Consider the following 16,846-nt stretch of genomic DNA (forward strand, 5'->3'; position numbering starts at 1 on the left):
TTGTCCAAATCCTCCAAAATGTAAGGTTAAAGATGACCAAGATGGTTCAGTGTATCTTTATAGTAGCTGACTGAGTCACTGACAGACAGATCTCATGGCTAGAAATTCTGTGTCTAAGCTGCATTCATACACCTCAGAAGGATAGAGAAGATAGCATCTTCACTGGTCTCTGAAGAAAGTCTTAAACATTCACACTGATCCATAGAAGAGAGCCACTTCACAGTGACAACTATTTTGCAGGTCATCTGCTTATGGATTACATTTGCACAACACTCTGTGAGGTATTGATTCTTTTTTCTGTTTGCTAGCAATCCTTTGATAACAACAGCAAACACTCTTCTAAGTGCATCACCAATACTGAACCATTTAATCCTCACGGTGACCTCCTGTGGTTTTTCTCCTTCTTCAAGTTACAGGTAAGAAATGGTCTCCAGCTACTGCTCAGCTCTCCTCAGTTGATCACTTCTGGTTAGGATGCAGATATAGAAAGACTCATTCTCCCTTGGTGGGGTTGGCCACTAGGAATTTGACCCTACTCTAGTGAGTATATGGACAACACAAAATGGACTTGTTTTTTCTCCTTTGTTAGGGGGAGGTTATGAGGGGGGGGCTGTGGACATGGGAAGACTGGAAAGTGAGTGCAACCAGGGTACATGATGTGAGATTTCCAAATAATCAATTAAAAAAGAAAGAAAGAAAGAAAGAAAGAAAGAAAGAAAGAAAGAAAGAAAGAAAGAAAGAAAGAAAGAAAGAAATGGGGGCATAGGCTCAGTCATATTTTGTTTTTCTTAAAATGGAACACCTCTTTTCTATCTCTGTGTAAAGAAATATTTTAAGAAGTGAAGAAGACCTAGGGTAGAACCAAACACTACTGGCAAAACAAAACAAAACAAAACAAACCAATACAATGATTCCTCATGATATTCTACTATACTCATAGATTGGTGCCTTGTACATTTTCATCAGAGAGGCTTCCTCCAGTAGTAGATGGTACTGGGTGCAGAGACCCAGAGGTAGACATGATGCAGAGAGAGAGAGAGAGAGAGAGAGAGAGAGAGAGAGAGAGAGAGAGAGAGAGAGAGAGTCTAAATTGGAGATCCATCAGGCCCCTCCCCTAGGTGATTGGTGATTGGTGAATCCTGTGAAAGAATGGGTGGAAAGATTATAGGAGTCAGAGGAGATGGAGGACATCAGGAGAACATAACCCACTGAATCAACTAAGCAAGGCTCACATGGTCTCACAGACACTGAAGAGGCAAGCACAGAGTCTGCACGGGTCTGCACCAGGTCCTCTGTGTATAATGTTATGGTTGTTAGCTTGGTATTTTTGTGGGACTCCTAACAGTGGGAGCAGGTGTGTCTCTGATTCTTTTGCCTGCTCTTGGGACACTTTTCCTCCTATTGGGTTGCCTTGTCCAGCCTTTATATGAGGACTTTTGCCTTGTCTTATTGTATTTTTTTTCATCCTGTTTGATTGTCATCTCCTGGAGGCCTGCTCTTTCCTGAAGAGGAAATGAAGGGGGAGTGGATCTGGGGCAGAGGGGAGCTGGGAGGGACCTGGGAGGAGTGGAGAGAGGGGAAACTGTGGTTAGGATGTATTGTATGATAGAAGGATCTATTTTTTAATAAGAAAAAAAGTGAAATTAGTGGATCAAAGAAAAGGAATATTCCAGACATCATGATATAGAAGGCAAAACTAAATTGTCACAGAATGACCACAGCAGCACCCGAATTCTCTTGATAACTAAACTGACACAGAATTGTTGAAGAAAATGGTTGAGAGTAGTCAAGTGATAGTTTACTGTTAAAAAAAAATTGTTGCTAGTAAAATTGAATTTTAAGAAACAAATAATATTTCCATAAAGTCACCTTCTGAATTGTGTTGTTTGTCTTTTAAGAATTGTGACATTTACCTTTATTTCTATTTTTGCGGGGAGAGGAGGCAATGGTGTGGGTAAGAATTATTGTTACCTATTTATTTGTTGACATTACATGTTTTTATCATTTGCTTTAAAATTACACATGTGTAAGTGTACATATACACATATTATATCAAATGACTTTTAAAGAAACACAGAATTTAATTGGTCTCCTGTGAACTCGGTTGGCCCTTTTCTTTTTGTTGGATTCTTACCTTGACATTATGTTTACAGCATCTCTTCCCATTATGAGGAAAGTTTTGTTTATCTGTTTATTATTTATTTATTGTCTAAATCCAGAGTTTCACATGTCAGATAAGTGCTCTGTTACTGAGCTATATCTCCAACTTTCGTTTTCCTTATTAAATTTTATGAGACATGGTATCATTAAGTTGTCCAGGCTGGCCTTGACTTCACTTAGTAATTTAGACAGACATGGGATGTTTTATCTTTTTGCCTCAGCAACCTGAGCAGCTGGTGTTTTTATTTTTTTGCAGTAATTTTTCAACATGTGTTATGGTTGTGTATTTCAGATTTAAATCTTTAATCTATCTTATCCTAGTGTGTGCTTGAATGTGAAAACCCAAGGCTGCTTATTCTAAACAGCTATTCCTACCTTCCCACAGTGGTGTATGCTACCTTCACCACAGTTTACTTCATCCCTGCTTTTCTTTACACATCCACATCACATCTCCAGTGCAGAACCTTATTTCCTCTTCCGTGGATCTTTGCTATAACCCCTCACTTGTCACCTCAGTTTTGCTCTACTCTTCCCAAGTCACTTTCTTAATGTACAAGTGTGTTCATACCCTGCACTTATCCCCCAAAACTCAGGAGTGAAGCCAAATGTGTCATTCAATCCCCCACGCCAGCTTCCCTCAAAAACCTTGGTGACAGTTGCCACAGCAATCATCCTGAGAAAACTATCAGTCATTCTGACAGCGAGTCTATACACTCATGGTGTTTAGAAAACATCTGTAACATCCTAAGATGATGGCTGCTTATGGAAGAGATGGTCTGTAACAGCACGTGTCCATCCTTCTACCGTGGGCATTCATAGTCAGGTTAAGGACTAGAACATGTGCATGTGTCAATGGACTTCTAGATGACTCAACCACTTCTTTCTAAAGCCCTTTTAGATAATCTAGCCTCCATCAGGCAACTTCCCCAGGAGTGCCACGCATGTCTGATAATATGAATCACTTAGTTTTTGCCCTGTTGGCCATTGAGGCAACGGGGGCTGGAAAGGTGAAAGAAAGACGCGGGGCCTAGGGAGCAGCTCTCAAGCCTGCTGACTGCTTCTTACCCTTATCTCCGTGCATGTGTTTGCCTCTGGGTTCTGGCTCAACCTCTTCTTTTACGTTTGTCTATTAGTTCCCTGGCTAGTATCTGCCACCCCCATGGCCTCAACAGCCATCCATAATCACCAGTTGATTGATCCTCTTGAGTCTGCATCCCAAACCCTGGTTTATGTCTTTGAACCTTTATGTTTATGCTCTATCACAGTCCGCGTTGTTTGTCTCAGTCATATTTCTAAATTGAGTGACATACCCCTTCCCTCCACTGCTTCTGCTCCTGGGTTCTCCATTTGAGCAATGACACCATCATCTACCAAATTACCTGGGTTAGAAATGGTCTCCAACTCCTATTTCTGCCTGGCTCAACATCCAATCAAGGTTTTGTACTCTCTACTTCTTCACCTCTGACTCTTCCAACAACACCTAATTTCCTTCACAGGTACCCTGAATCAGTCTCCATTGCCTCTCACATGGGCATTGGGAACAGATTCCCAATTGTGTATCTCACTGCAGCCCAAGCTATCCCACAAAGGGCAAGTGACCACAGCAGTCCACAATACAGACCCTTCAGCCATTGCTGAGGTCCTTTTCAGTACGCTTCAGCCTTTGCTAACTGGTTTTGCTTGGTGCCTTCTCCATCCTTCTCTTCTGGCTAACACTTATCCATCCTCCAGTGTTCTCCGTAGCCATCTATTTCCCCAGGAAACCTTTTGTGACTCCCCTCAGCCTTGACAAGTCTAGCATGATAAACGGTCTCCTAGCCATTCTTTCCATATGCTGTTACTCTTCATGGGTGCCCTTCCTACCGCTGGCGTCGTTGAAGCCCACTAGCTTGCATAGGCCTGGGAATTATGGGGAAAATGTGGCAGGGGTCAAAGGAAGCACTAAATTCAAATCCAGACCTCTCTACTCCACTTCCTGACATTCTTCCTGGGAGGAATGAAGAACATGGCCACCCTGTGTGTCTCTTCTTGTGTGGTTTCCAAGTTCTCCTTTCTGAATCTCACCCCTAAGTTCCCAGGTGTCTTTTGAGATGCAAACATCAAATGCTACGGGACACTGTAGCAAACGGGGCTGCCCACTCTGTCTTGGCCTGTTATAGGGGCTCACACAGACCCCGATCCACGGAGCCCCAGGACCCTGTGAATGGCAGACGTGATCTCCCGGTTTCTCAGGCTGTAGATAAGGGGATATAGAAGCGGTGTGATGTTGGTATAAACCAGCGCTAGCGTCCGATCCAGTCGCGGGGAGTAAGTGGACTTGGGCCGCACGTACATGAAGGTGGCACAGCCATAATGCAGGAAGGTGACAGCCAGGTGCGAGGCACAGGTGGATGCAGCCTTGCGCCTGCCTCCACCACCATGCAGGCGGCGCAGGGCAGAGGCAATGGCCCCATAGGAGGTCAGAATGAGCATTGAGGGCAACAGCAGCAGCACCAGGCAGGCTCCTAGTAACGGCAGTTCATCTACGTAGCTCCGTGTGCAGGCCAGGTGCAGTAGTGCAGTGATATCGCAGAAGAAATGCACCAGCAGGCAGGAGCCACAGAAAGGCAGGTGGAAGACTGCCACTGTTAGCCCCACCGACACTGCTAGTCCCCCGAGGCAGCAAGCCAGGGCCAGTCGTGCACACAGACCCGGGGTCACTATAGATGCATAGCGCAGTGGGTGGCAGATGGCCACGTAGCGATCATAGGCCATGGCTGCCAACAAGAAGCACTCAGCCCCGCCCAGCGCCACAAACATCTGCATCTGGACAGCGCAGCCCAGGAAGGAGATGGGGCTGCCCCTGCCATGGCCAGGCATGCTCAAATCGGCTAGAGAGCGGGGCACCACCACCAGCGTGTAGCAGAGTTCGATGGCGGACAGCTGGCAAAGGAAGAGCAGCATGGGCGGCCTGCTGGGCACCGAGACCACAGCCACCAGGATGAGCAGATTCCCACTCAAAGTGGCCAGGTGCACAGCCAGCAGCACCAGGAAGAGAAGGGGCCTCAGTTGCGGGAACTCGAAGAAGCCTTGAAGGAGAAAGCCACAGGGTATGGTGCTATTGCTGGGGCTGTCCATGCACTGGGGTCAGGCGGCACCTGCAGAAGAGAAGCAGAGGCAGGGTGAGCCTGCGGGTGCGGGTACGGCCTTTCGGAAAGGCAAAAAGGGTTACCTGGGCGTCAAAACAGAGCTCGGGTGTGTGTGGCTGCAGAAATGGTCCACATTTGATGACCAGTCCCTCTTCCCCCTCCACATCTCCAGAGGGACAGTTACCGAACAGCGTAGCTTTTCCTGCCGTTTGTGCTAGAATCTCTGATTTGAGACTGTGGTCTAGAGCCCATAACTCCTGACTTCCACTCACAGAGTCAAGCACTGGCCCCACTCAAGTTATTTTGTGCGTTTTATATGGTCATGAGGTTTAGACTTCAAAGTCCTCCAAGGCAAGAAATGTGCCTCTCCTCTCAACTTCTCCATCCTCTTTCTTAGCTAACTGTGCCTTCTGAGGTGTGTCATACATAGAATCACAGAGTGACCCAACATCTATGAGGGTCTCATAGATTATCTCATGCAACATTTTTAAAAATTAATTCATTAATTATTTTCTAGCCCTATTATAGTTTGCCCACCCTCCCTCCTCTCCTCTTAGTCCCTCCCCCAATCTCCCCTCTAGCCCCCCATCCACCCCCCTCCTTTATCTTCAGAAAATGGAAGTCTCCCCGTCATAGCATAACAAGTTGCCATGAAACTAGACACCTCCTCTCCTATTAAGACTGGATGAGGCAACCCAGTAGGAGGAAAGGGTCCTCAAATCAGGTAACAGAGTCGGAGACAGCCCCTGCCCCCACTGCTAGGAGTCCCATTAGAGGACCAAGTTACACAACTGTAACACATGAGCAGAAGGCCTTGGTCAGTCCCTTGCAGGCTTCCTGGCTGTCAGTTGAGTCTCTGTGAGCCCCTATGAGGCCTGGATAGCACCTTCTTGTTTTTAAAGTGAAAAATATAACTGAGATGGGGTTGGGGCTGTATTTAACTTCTCAGAGAAATGGGGAAAAAAATTAATTCCTGAGACTGAATCTGTCACTCCCTATAGCCGATATGCTGTTTGGGAATGAGGTCACTGGAGTCGATCAGACGATCTATACTAATTTAACCTTCAGTAGAGACCCAGATCTGTAGACACTTGGGCATCAAGGATGCTCTGTGGGAGTCTTGCTGGATTTGTCAGGATCCAAATGAACCTGACATTTTGATTAATACTCTGTCAGCATGAGGAAAGGTGGTGTGTGTCTGTGCTGGCTCAACTCTCAAAATGAGCCGTGCTTTCCACGTTTGTCATAGGACCCCAGCTTCTTGTTATCTGGTCACTCATCTGTAAGCAACAGTTGGGAAACGTTGTCAGTGTGAAGGTCTACTGTGCTGCGGAGAATCTCCTGAGTGAAGCAGATGTGCGGTGGAAAGAAGGCCATGTGACCTACAGGAGGGTGTTTGATTTTTTTTAAACAGGTGTTAGCAAAATCTATTTTTAAGATTTCTTTATGTCTTTAAAAATGTAATCCCAGACTCCACCATTCCTTCAATGTTCTAATAAACATGGACCATGTGATTTGTTCATAGTCCTCACGACAGAGTGCGAGAGTGCTGAAAACAGCAACACACAGTTGGATGAAAGAGCGGCAGGGACTGCAGAGACCTTGGCTTTCCTGCTGAGTGCTCCTTTTGGAGAATTTTGATTTATCCACATCACCCTGTGCTCTTTCTTGTAGCATTTGAAGGGAGCATTTGCTAACACACATTCTGTTCTACTAATGGAGGAAGAAGCAATGGGCAGGAGTAGGTTTGAGGGAGGTAGACTCATGTCCCATGGGGCTTAAACCCTCTCCCCAGACCTTTGGGGCTCATTTTTCCCATCTATTGAATAAATTTAGCCAACTTGAGTCTTGTGCCTGTTCTCAGCCAGGTGTTGTAGCATTAGGAGTGAAGTTCACAGAGACAGAATTGGTGTCTTGAGGTTTCAGGCAGATAGAACTTCTGGAGTGCCCAGGACAGAGACAGCCATTCAGCTGTCCCTGCTGGCCCCCTTACCGCTGCCTTCCATCTCTCAGTGGGGTGGGTTCTGGAAGGTAAGACAGACACAATCTGTTTTAATTTTCTGCACTTTCATGATGTAAACCAGGCAGATGGCAAGAAGCACTGGGTGATGGCCCTGGATCGAGTTGCTCAAGAATAATCATGTTTTCAAAGTGAAGCCACATAAAACAAGCCGTATGGGTCAACTAATTGGACATGACCAAGGGGTTATTTCTGCTTAGCTTAGCTCTTTGGGAGGAATTGTTACAAACTCTAGGAATGTAAGCTAGGTCTACTAGGCTAAGAAAATGCAAAGATCAGCTGGGCAGGGTGGCGCACAACTTCAATCCCTGCGTTAAGAGGCAGAGGCAGGCAAAGCTTTAGTTTTTCAAATCCTGCTTCTTCATAGCCGAAGAAGCTGCAGAAAGAGAGATGAGCTGCCTGGACGCTCTTCCTTTCCCAGGGAGATGAGAGCAAGAAGTTTCATTCTTCCAGGGGATTGTTAACACCAGTAAAAATAATGAACACTGAAGAGAGTTCTTGGAAACTGAACATAAGGACTTTAAACATAACCCATTTAATCTAGCGACAACTCAGTGACATAATTGGATTCGTCCCATGCTCACTTTGGAGAGGAGGAAACCGAATGCCTTACAACTAACTGGCTAATGCTAAAGCCAAATTTCCACCCAAGAAGTTTAGCCCCTGATAACCTGTGGTCTCATACACTTGGTCTGTATGGTCTAAAGAACGGTCTGTGATGGCTATACTTCCAGTTTTGAATGGCTTGATTAAGTATATAGCAAGGCAAAGTAAAAGAATAAGTAGCAAAATCGAGATAGCAAAACATCTCCAAATTAGGTGCTCAAAACATCCAGCCAAAGCTGCTGGGGAGATGGCTCAGTGCTTAAGAACACTCGATCTTTGCAAAGGCCACAGGGCTTGCTTCCCACCATACATATGGTTGTTCACAACTGTCTGTAACTCCAGTTCCAAGGGCTCTAATGCCCTCTTCTGGCCTCTGCAGGCACCAAGCATGCATGTGGTACACATACATCTATCCAGGAAAAAAATTCATATGAATAAAATAAAAGTAAATCAATCTTTAAAAATTACTTAAACAACATCAATTAAAAAAACAAAAACAAAAACAAAAAACACCACCCAGCAGAAATGTACTGTGGTAGCCCGACTGAGGCAGTCAGCTTGTATTCCCAATGGAGAGAGAGAGGCCTGGGCGGAGTGGTGTCTCCTCAGGCGAGGCTCCCAAGTAAAAGAGCAAATAACAACAGAAATATAACATCATCAAATCAGAGGCTTGGACACATGCAGCAAAGCCAGACTGCAGTGGCCATGTCGAAGCAGCCAGCTGCAGTTCCCCATAGATTCTGAATAGAGCAGGGTGCCCTCTCTGGTGAAGCTTCCAAGTAAAAGAAAAAACAGCCTTAGACAAAGACAAGGTCATCAAATAAGGCACTCAGAGCATCCAACAGAAAACAACTGGAGAAGCTGAGTCAGTCAGCTGGAATCCGTGTTTGAGCATTCTCTCCCTGGATGAGCTTTCCACAGCTGAACTTTGGGCTTCTCCCCCCCACCCCCGGCACTTTTATGTCATGTAATAAAACAGTAGCAACCTCTGTTGGAGATAGGTCATCTTCTAGCTATTTTCAAGGATCTGGTGTTTTTATCCTTGAGCTATTTCACTGCTTACTTCCTTCAGTGTCACAGAGTTGGGAGGCACAGGTCATCCCCAGACAAGAGACCTTGGAGGACACATTGAGAAAAGCAGGCTTATGGATCTATAATGAGATGGGGGCAGCCCTGCTTCATGAGCCAGCTTCTCGGGGAACTCAAGGAACACAACTTACTTATATAATGCACATCACTATACCATGTAGCCTTCCTCATTTAAACGTTCCCTCAAATCTCTCCCCAACAAGAGGTACATGCTAACCCCTTTCCATGGCTTCTTGCAGACTAAAAATGACCCCCAGCCTCCCAGGCATTCCTGTCCTCAGATTTTTCCTTCTCTGATATTTCTCTTGAGGACAGCGGATGTGAGCAGTAATGCAGATAATTTAAGATAGCAAATCTAAAAATAATTTCTCTTTAGTTTTGACATTCATCACTGCTCTGTTATTGTTCCGGCAGATTCTTGTTTCTAATTGTGTGAGGCTCTATGAAGCACCCACGGAGTCATGGCTGGCTGGTGGCCCGGGACATCTGGATGTGGTTGGAAGGTTTTCTGGGCTAGAGATTCAGACCTTGGAATTAATTTTTGCTGTGCAGCATAATAAAAATTATCAATTATGATGATGTTTCTCATTGGTCATTTCGATAGCCAATCAAAGCACTTCTAAATATGGGGAGAAGGGAAGATACGAGAGACAGACAGGTCAGACCCCTTCAGCTCTTGAGAGTTCCAGACATGCTAGGCTGGAGATTAAAAGTCAAATGGTCGAGCTAGACTCATGCTATATTAAACCTCATGTTGAGTAAGACTCAGAGAGACAGCTACCCAGCCTGGAGCTTCACTAATGTCTGTGGGCAGAACTGAACTGTCTCACTATTCTTGACAAAATAGCCTTAAAAAAAAAAAAAAAAAAAAAAAAACAAGAATTGCCTTCCAGTTTAAATTTAAGCTCACTGGTCTAGCATCTTAGCTTACAAAAGCGTCAAGAAGAAAGACTACAGCACAAGTCATTGACTTAAAACAAGTCAATTTAGAAAGTTACAAATAAATCATCTGGATATCCTGACTGCATTGGGCCTCTGGTCTATGACTTCCTATAAATGATAATGAAATAATTTGTTTACTGTTTAGTTTTTAAGGGAATAACATATATTATGATGTTTCCTTTTTTCCTTAATTTTTGCTGAAAGACAAAGAGCACCCACAGTTTAATGTTCTTTATTGTTTTCTGAGTGCTTGAATTGGAGAGGAGGGGCCAACTGAACTGGCTCTGTTACCACTGTGGAACGGTGACAGTGCAAGAGCAATTTGATGAAGACTCCGTAGAGAACGTGGAGAAGTTTCTAGAACGGACTTGGCACACAGTCAGCACACAGGAACACTGGGGGTATTCTCACACTTACGTTTTGTTATTTGGAAGGCTTAGGTGAATTACCCTCTTAGCATTTCTCTTTCTGTCTTGGAAATCTCAGTCCTTGACTGATCCATTTCACATCCTTTGCCTGTGTGCCTACTGTCTTCCTGAGGTCCCCTGTGTACTGTCTGCAAGGTGGGTGCAAATACATATGACTGTAGATTAGTTTGTTTGCTCGTAATCTATTGATTTTTATCATCTATCTACCTGTCTGTCTGTCTGTCTGTCTGCCTGCCTGCCTGCCTATCTATCTGTCTATCCATCATCTATATTATCTATCTCTATTATCCATGTATCTATAATATCTAACTTCCTCTCCTTTCCTACCCTCCCTCCCCCTTTACTTCACTCTCTCCATCCCCCCTCTCTCTCTCCTTCCTTTCTAGCTTGCCTCTACCTGTCTCAATATTTCTATCTTACTATTTTTCTCCCTTTTTGTAATTATCTTTATGCAACTGTACAGACTATATATATTTCTGGGTTTGGATCTGAGCTCAACCACTTGTCAGCTATATTAATTTTGGGTGAGGTACTCAATTTTTCTGATGCTTCATGTCTTTACAGGAAAATGGAGGTAATGACACTGGACCCCTAGCGTTGTTACAAAGATTAGGAATAGTATAAGGAAAACCCACAAAGGAAGGAACTCATCACATTGAGCTGTAACCTTTGCTTCGACAATGACATGTCAGCCTTTGGGCTCCACATGCACAGTAACTGTGATGACCCCTTTTCCTAGTCAAGCAGACTTTCACCTTGGTTTGTGACATGTACCTTGAAATGAATTAATTTTATATATTTATGTTATTATATATTTCAATTAAATATTGTTTGTGAAACAAAGTCCCTTGAATTAACACTTAGTCATGTAAGTACTTTTTGCTCACACAAACAGTTTTTTCAGTGGTGTCTTCCCACCAGTCTGGCAGTTTATTTACTCAGGGGCTGATGAATCACCTCTGGATTTAGTGATTACATTGTGTACTCTTTCATTTTCCTAGCTAGTAATGATCACAGCTTTGATTCCTGGGAGATGTGTTATTTACCTATGTGGCATTTCTATTCAGTGGGTCTGTTTCTTTTACAAGATAAAGTAGCTTGCTAAATCCTTCATGACTGAGTGTGACATGGTATCTTGTCAAAGGCTTTTGTGATTCTGAGTCTAAGAACTTTTGTTGGTTTCTCAGTGTCATGTTCATTCCCTAAAAGCATATCAGTGAATTAATAGAGAGTTTTCTTTACACAGACATTCTTGCTTTCCCATTATTGCATTTTCTGAAGTATTTAAGGAGCCTGCATTTTATACAGATGAGATGATCTTGACAGTTTCTACGGCTACCCAAGAGCTCTTCTTAAAATGGTAGCCATATGGCTGACCTTTGTCTAGCTCTGGGTCAACGTGCAAACCAGAGGCTTTGAACTTTGACTAATGTTTCCCAGACTTCATGCTTCTCGATGATTCAGGGAGACCAGTCCCCACAATAACGTGTGTGTCTGTTTAGAGCACTCTGGACAGTTGCCATACTTTGCTTTCCTTTCTCCAGAAATCAATTGTGTGGGATTAGGGCTTTCGGAAGAGGACTTTTGCCAGGCATCCTGCTCTCTCTGATTTTCAGTTGGACAGGAACTTTGAACCATGAAAATCTAGGAGTCCTACCGATTACAGAGCTGCCTCTTCGCCTTTGATGTGTTGAAAGAGATTCTCTCCCTGAACGAAACAGGAGCCATTTTAATGAATGTCTCTCACACAGGCTTCCTCCAGAGGCAGACAGATAAGCTTCAAAAAGCGAGTGCTTTAATGTTCCACATAAAAACCGTCTGGTGCAGAGACCGCCCCAGTTCTGACACTGTGAAGGTCAACTATCACAGGAAATGAATGATCACTGTGTTGTCAAATGTTGAGAAGTATCATTCTAGTTCTGGGGATCACTTACTTTACTTGAAAAATATTTGCTCTGTAATGAAAACTGGTTTGTTTCCAAAATTTATTTTTAAATCAATTACTGTTCTCTAGGAAAGTGATTTTAACAAGCTTGAAAAGACTTCTAATTTAGACACTACAACTTCAATCTCCAAGACAAGAAGAGGGCTACCTTGTAAAACTGAAAGGCTCTCCCTCTAAAAGATGGTTTTCTGTTCCTTGCTGGCCATAGAGTTGGAGCTAAGGGATGGGTAACATTCGATGAATGGAGGGAGAAACCAAGGCTGTTTTAGTATTGCTAGGGCATTTTCATAATTCATCAAGACGTAACCAACCAACCAACCAAACTAACAACCACAAAAGGTCAGTCCTTGTGGGGTATAAAAAAGTATGAGTCCCTGGGATGAGCCATCTTTCTGAGGAAAGTATTTCACTGTTTCTGAGAGCCCAGGCTCCCTGGAATCACCTGGATGTTTTGTGAGCATGAATGGCATCACGTTCTCTTTCCCTGTTGTCCAGTTACCTATTTTCTCTCTGTCTAAATTAGACCCCCTAGTTTGCCAGAAGGCAGCTAATGATTAGATTAAATGAGATCAATGAGGAATACTCAGCCTGCTGGAGGTCAGACTTGGACAGAGAGCTACATTTTCTGCAATAGAAAAGCCTCTGGTTGATGTGGTCCAGGGGCTGAGGATTTCATTCCAAAATAGGAGGGATAAAGGGAGTCTTTCCTATCTTGGTATTGCCAGTGGTAAGTTTCGACCTCCAAAAAGCTAACAATGATCTTAGACCTGGTCATCTTGAATACTTTCTATTCTGCCTCTAAAAATTGAAGAATGGTCCCTTCTTTGTATTCTTACAAATTGTCTTATTGGAACCATGTGTTTTGGATACCTCTCATCACGAGGTTCACACAGGGACACAAAATCCTCTACTTATAGATGGGAAAGCAGAGATATAAGAGCATCACCTAGGCAAATAACTAAATAAAAATGGAATCAAGCCTCAGGGTGCTGGCAGCCATAATTACCTCCTACTGTACTTCAGTGTACCCAGAACTTAAGGGCTCTCTGTAGGTGAGCGCACACTGACCATGCGTGCTGCCGAATGTGCTGAGGAGAGGGGCACCAGATCCAGCAGAGAGAAGATGAAGGCAGTGGAATGAACACTTGCCTCACCAGCGTTATCTCTTTAGTGCAGACCCAGTCAGGAGGCGTTTTGTTTCCTTATCCCTGAGCTCTACTCGTGGTGTTTCTTTATCTTTACTTGCCTATGGATTCCCTAACCAGGCTTTTTCTTACCTGGGTTCAGAGAGAGATGGCTTGGGAATGTCAAGAGGCGGCTCAGGTCATGGTCTCTAGAGGTTGGCAAGATTCCAGGTAGAATGGAGGGCAACGGTTACCATGGGTAGTGGGGGAAGAGAAAAGGAGAGGTAACAGGAGGCGGACAAGAGATGGTGAAGCTGAAGGGAATGGAGAAACGAGGAGTGGAGAGACAGAGGAAATGCAGATGGGGGATTGCCACAGTAGTTTCTGATGAATTGTGTCTGGTTGGAGCTATAATCTCAGCTTGCTTTATGTCCCTGGAGGGGTGAGGTGATAGGGAAAAAAAAAGGAGTATAGTAGCCCATTCCAATGGGAGGGCAAGAGCAAAAACATCCTGTGATTAATTATCCCCACAAAGTCCCTTCTCAAGGTTGGAGACCAGGGTGGAGCTTGGCAAAGGTACAACTCTGCAGTTGTCCAGAGAGAAATGACTTCCTATTTTGAGCTGCCCATCTGCCCAGAGCATAGTCTTTGCCTTCACACTTTCCCTAGAGTGTTTCTTACTTCTCTGCCATCATGGCGTTTCCTGTGAATGCTGGCCCAGACAGCAGCTCGTACCACACAGCAGAGCGTCAGGCGCTGGGCAGGTCTAAGGTGTCTTATGTATTAATAGCTACAGCAGGGAGATGAACACTGGGAAATCTGAATGAATCTTCTAGCTCCCACACATGTGCAGGGGCCTCAGAAAATGGCCCACAAGATCCTACACTAAGCAATTTTTTAAAACCCAGCTATGTTAGTAAGACAATTAAGAAAAGGTACACTTTGGGACCTGAACACATGCTCTTGATGGCTTAGTCATTATCTCGTATGAACATATGTGCACCAGAAGCATAGGACTTAAGAGTGGATTGGTTTTTAATTAATTTACTCAATCTCTCATTCATTAGGCTAGCAAATATTTATTGAAGGATAGTATATGCAGGTATTGACCTAAGAACTGAGATATAGACCAGATAGCAAAATAGACAAGCATTCTTGTCTGTGTAAAACTTACATGCTGTGGGCGGTGGTGGTGCACACCTTTAATCCCAGCAGTCGGGAGGCAGAGGCAGGCAGATCTCTATGAGTTTGAGGTCAGCCTGGGCTACACAGTGAGTTCCAGGAAAGGCACAAAGCTACACAGAGAAACCCTAAACCCTGTCTCGAAAAACAAAAAACAAAACAAAACAAAACTTACATTCTAGGAAAAAGAAATAAACAATAATTAAGTTAAGGCAATTATATACTATGTTTGAAACTGATAAATCCAAGAGAAAAAAAAACAAAAGAGGCAAGGGAATATGAGGAACATAATTTTAAAGAAACTGTGGTGAAAAGTGGTCTTTGGTGTGGAACTTAAAAGAGGTGGAGAAATGAACCACGTGGGTATGTGAGAACAGAAGGACAAGCAGAAGAAATGCCTCTCCAGGGGCCCTATAGTGGGGAACAGGCTTGATGTGCGTGTGGCACTGCAATCAAGCCAGTGTTGTGGTGTGGACTGAGGTCAGAAGAGTAACACATGAGGACAAGAGGATGGTGAGGTGGCCACCCAAGAAGTACCTTGTGAGTGACTGGGGACTTGGTTTTTGTTTTGTTTAAAGATTGAAGGCTGGGGTACTATTCAAGTTTCCTTCTGGATGCCGTGTTGAGAGCAAAGTAGACTGCAGGGGACTGGGGAAGAACTCAGAGAGGGTAGGCAATTCTGTTACAGATAACTGGGTAGGAAAATGACTTGGATCAGATCAGCAGTAGAAATGATGAAAAATTGTTGAATTGGGATATATTTTAAATGCAGTGCAACCAGAATTTCCTGATGGATTGGGTATGAGGTAGGGAAAAAGAAGGGTCACAGTAACTTTTTTAATTAATTGCTCAGTTAATAAATTCTTCTGAAGCAACAGAAAAGATAGAAGTGTGGTAACCTGAGAATAGGAAGCTTCACATGATCAAAGGTTTAGAAGCACAATCAGAAGTTTCAGTCAGGAAATATTAAGTGAGATTCCTGCCAGACAGCCAGTACGTTGGTCTGTTGGCAGTTGCCCATACAGCCTACATCTCGTGAGAGACATCTAAGTTTGGTCATCAGTTTTTCTCACTAAACTGCCTGGGATCACTCTGGGAATGAATATAGTCCCAGAAATGGAAGTACTACACCTGTGAGCCCTGGGGCTCTCAGATACTAGTTTCCCAAGGCGAGAAGAAGCCAAAATAGGAGGCTGAGTGGGAGTCCATAGGCTAGGTTTTATCTGAGACCATTTGCTTGTCTTCTACCTCACTCCAGTTTTCATATCTACATCATTCCAAAATACAGGTGGAAATCATTCTATTCTACGTTAGCATGACTTCCTCTGTGGGCAACAAACAACAGCTTCAGTCCTTACACAATTAGTGACGGTCACTGAACACTTAGTTCCCCATTGGTGTGCTGGGTGGGGAGGTTTAGGTGGTACAGCCTTGCTGGAGGAAGTGCATCACTGGGGTGGGCCTTGAGATCAAAGGCCTGGCAACGCTTCCAGTTCACTTTCTGCCTTGTGCTTGTGCTAAAGGATGTGGGCTCTCAGCTTCTTGCTCCCCCCATCACGCCTGCAGCTTGCTGCCATCCCTGTGCCATAATGAACTCCTCTTCCTCTGGAACTGTAAGAGGAAACATATACTCTTTCCTAAGTTGCTTTGGTTATGATGTTTTAATCATGGAACAAAAACGTAACTAATGTGAGGATTCTCCAAAAATTCTAAGAAAACAGATACATTTCCATAACTCACAAGCAGGGAAAACTGTATAAGCAAACAAATGCAGAATTAAAATAGGCACAATGGAGATTAAAAATAATAATAAAGAAGACCACTTAAAAGTATTTGTGAATACAGTTAATACATCTGAAAATAAAAGCTGATTTGTCCAAAAAGAAGTAGAGGAGTTGAATACAGTAATGACCATAAATGACATTAACATCTAACAGGCCAGCTTTTGTCCTCACTACTTCCAATGTAAAGACGTTTTGCAGGCTGATTTTATCAAGGGACACATAAGCCCTAAATAATGCAAATGTTATTCTGAAAAAAAAAAATGGAAAAAAATTATTCAACCCATTTAATGCATTTTACATAAATTAGATTTGAATCATACTTTCAAGTTTATTATACAAAAATGTTTACAGCTTTTAATAATAAAAAATTAAAACATTAAGCAAATCTAGTGCTTTTAAATTTTAATTAAAAAACAATTTTTTTGTTTTAGTGTATGG

General features: G+C 43.5%; 1 protein-coding gene across 1 annotated transcript; it reads right to left on the reverse strand.

Moving 5' to 3' along the window:
- Positions 1 to 4,323: 4,323 nt before the first annotated feature.
- Positions 4,324 to 5,277, reverse strand: LOC131905785 (olfactory receptor 10AC1). The gene has a single exon (XM_059256598.1). It carries the CDS (start codon positions 5,275 to 5,277, stop codon positions 4,324 to 4,326), a length of 954 nt encoding a protein of 317 aa, XP_059112581.1.
- Between the last annotated feature and the right edge of the window lie 11,569 nt (positions 5,278 to 16,846).

Source organism: Peromyscus eremicus, chromosome 3 (assembly GCF_949786415.1).
Source record: "Peromyscus eremicus chromosome 3, PerEre_H2_v1, whole genome shotgun sequence".
Taxonomy (NCBI): Eukaryota; Metazoa; Chordata; class Mammalia; order Rodentia; family Cricetidae; genus Peromyscus; species Peromyscus eremicus.

Bases quoted from the DNA above. Each gene is read 5' to 3' on its own strand.
- LOC131905785 (XM_059256598.1), bottom strand. From the start codon at position 5,277: ATGGACAGCCCCAGCAATAGCACCATACCCTGTGGCTTTCTCCTTCAA.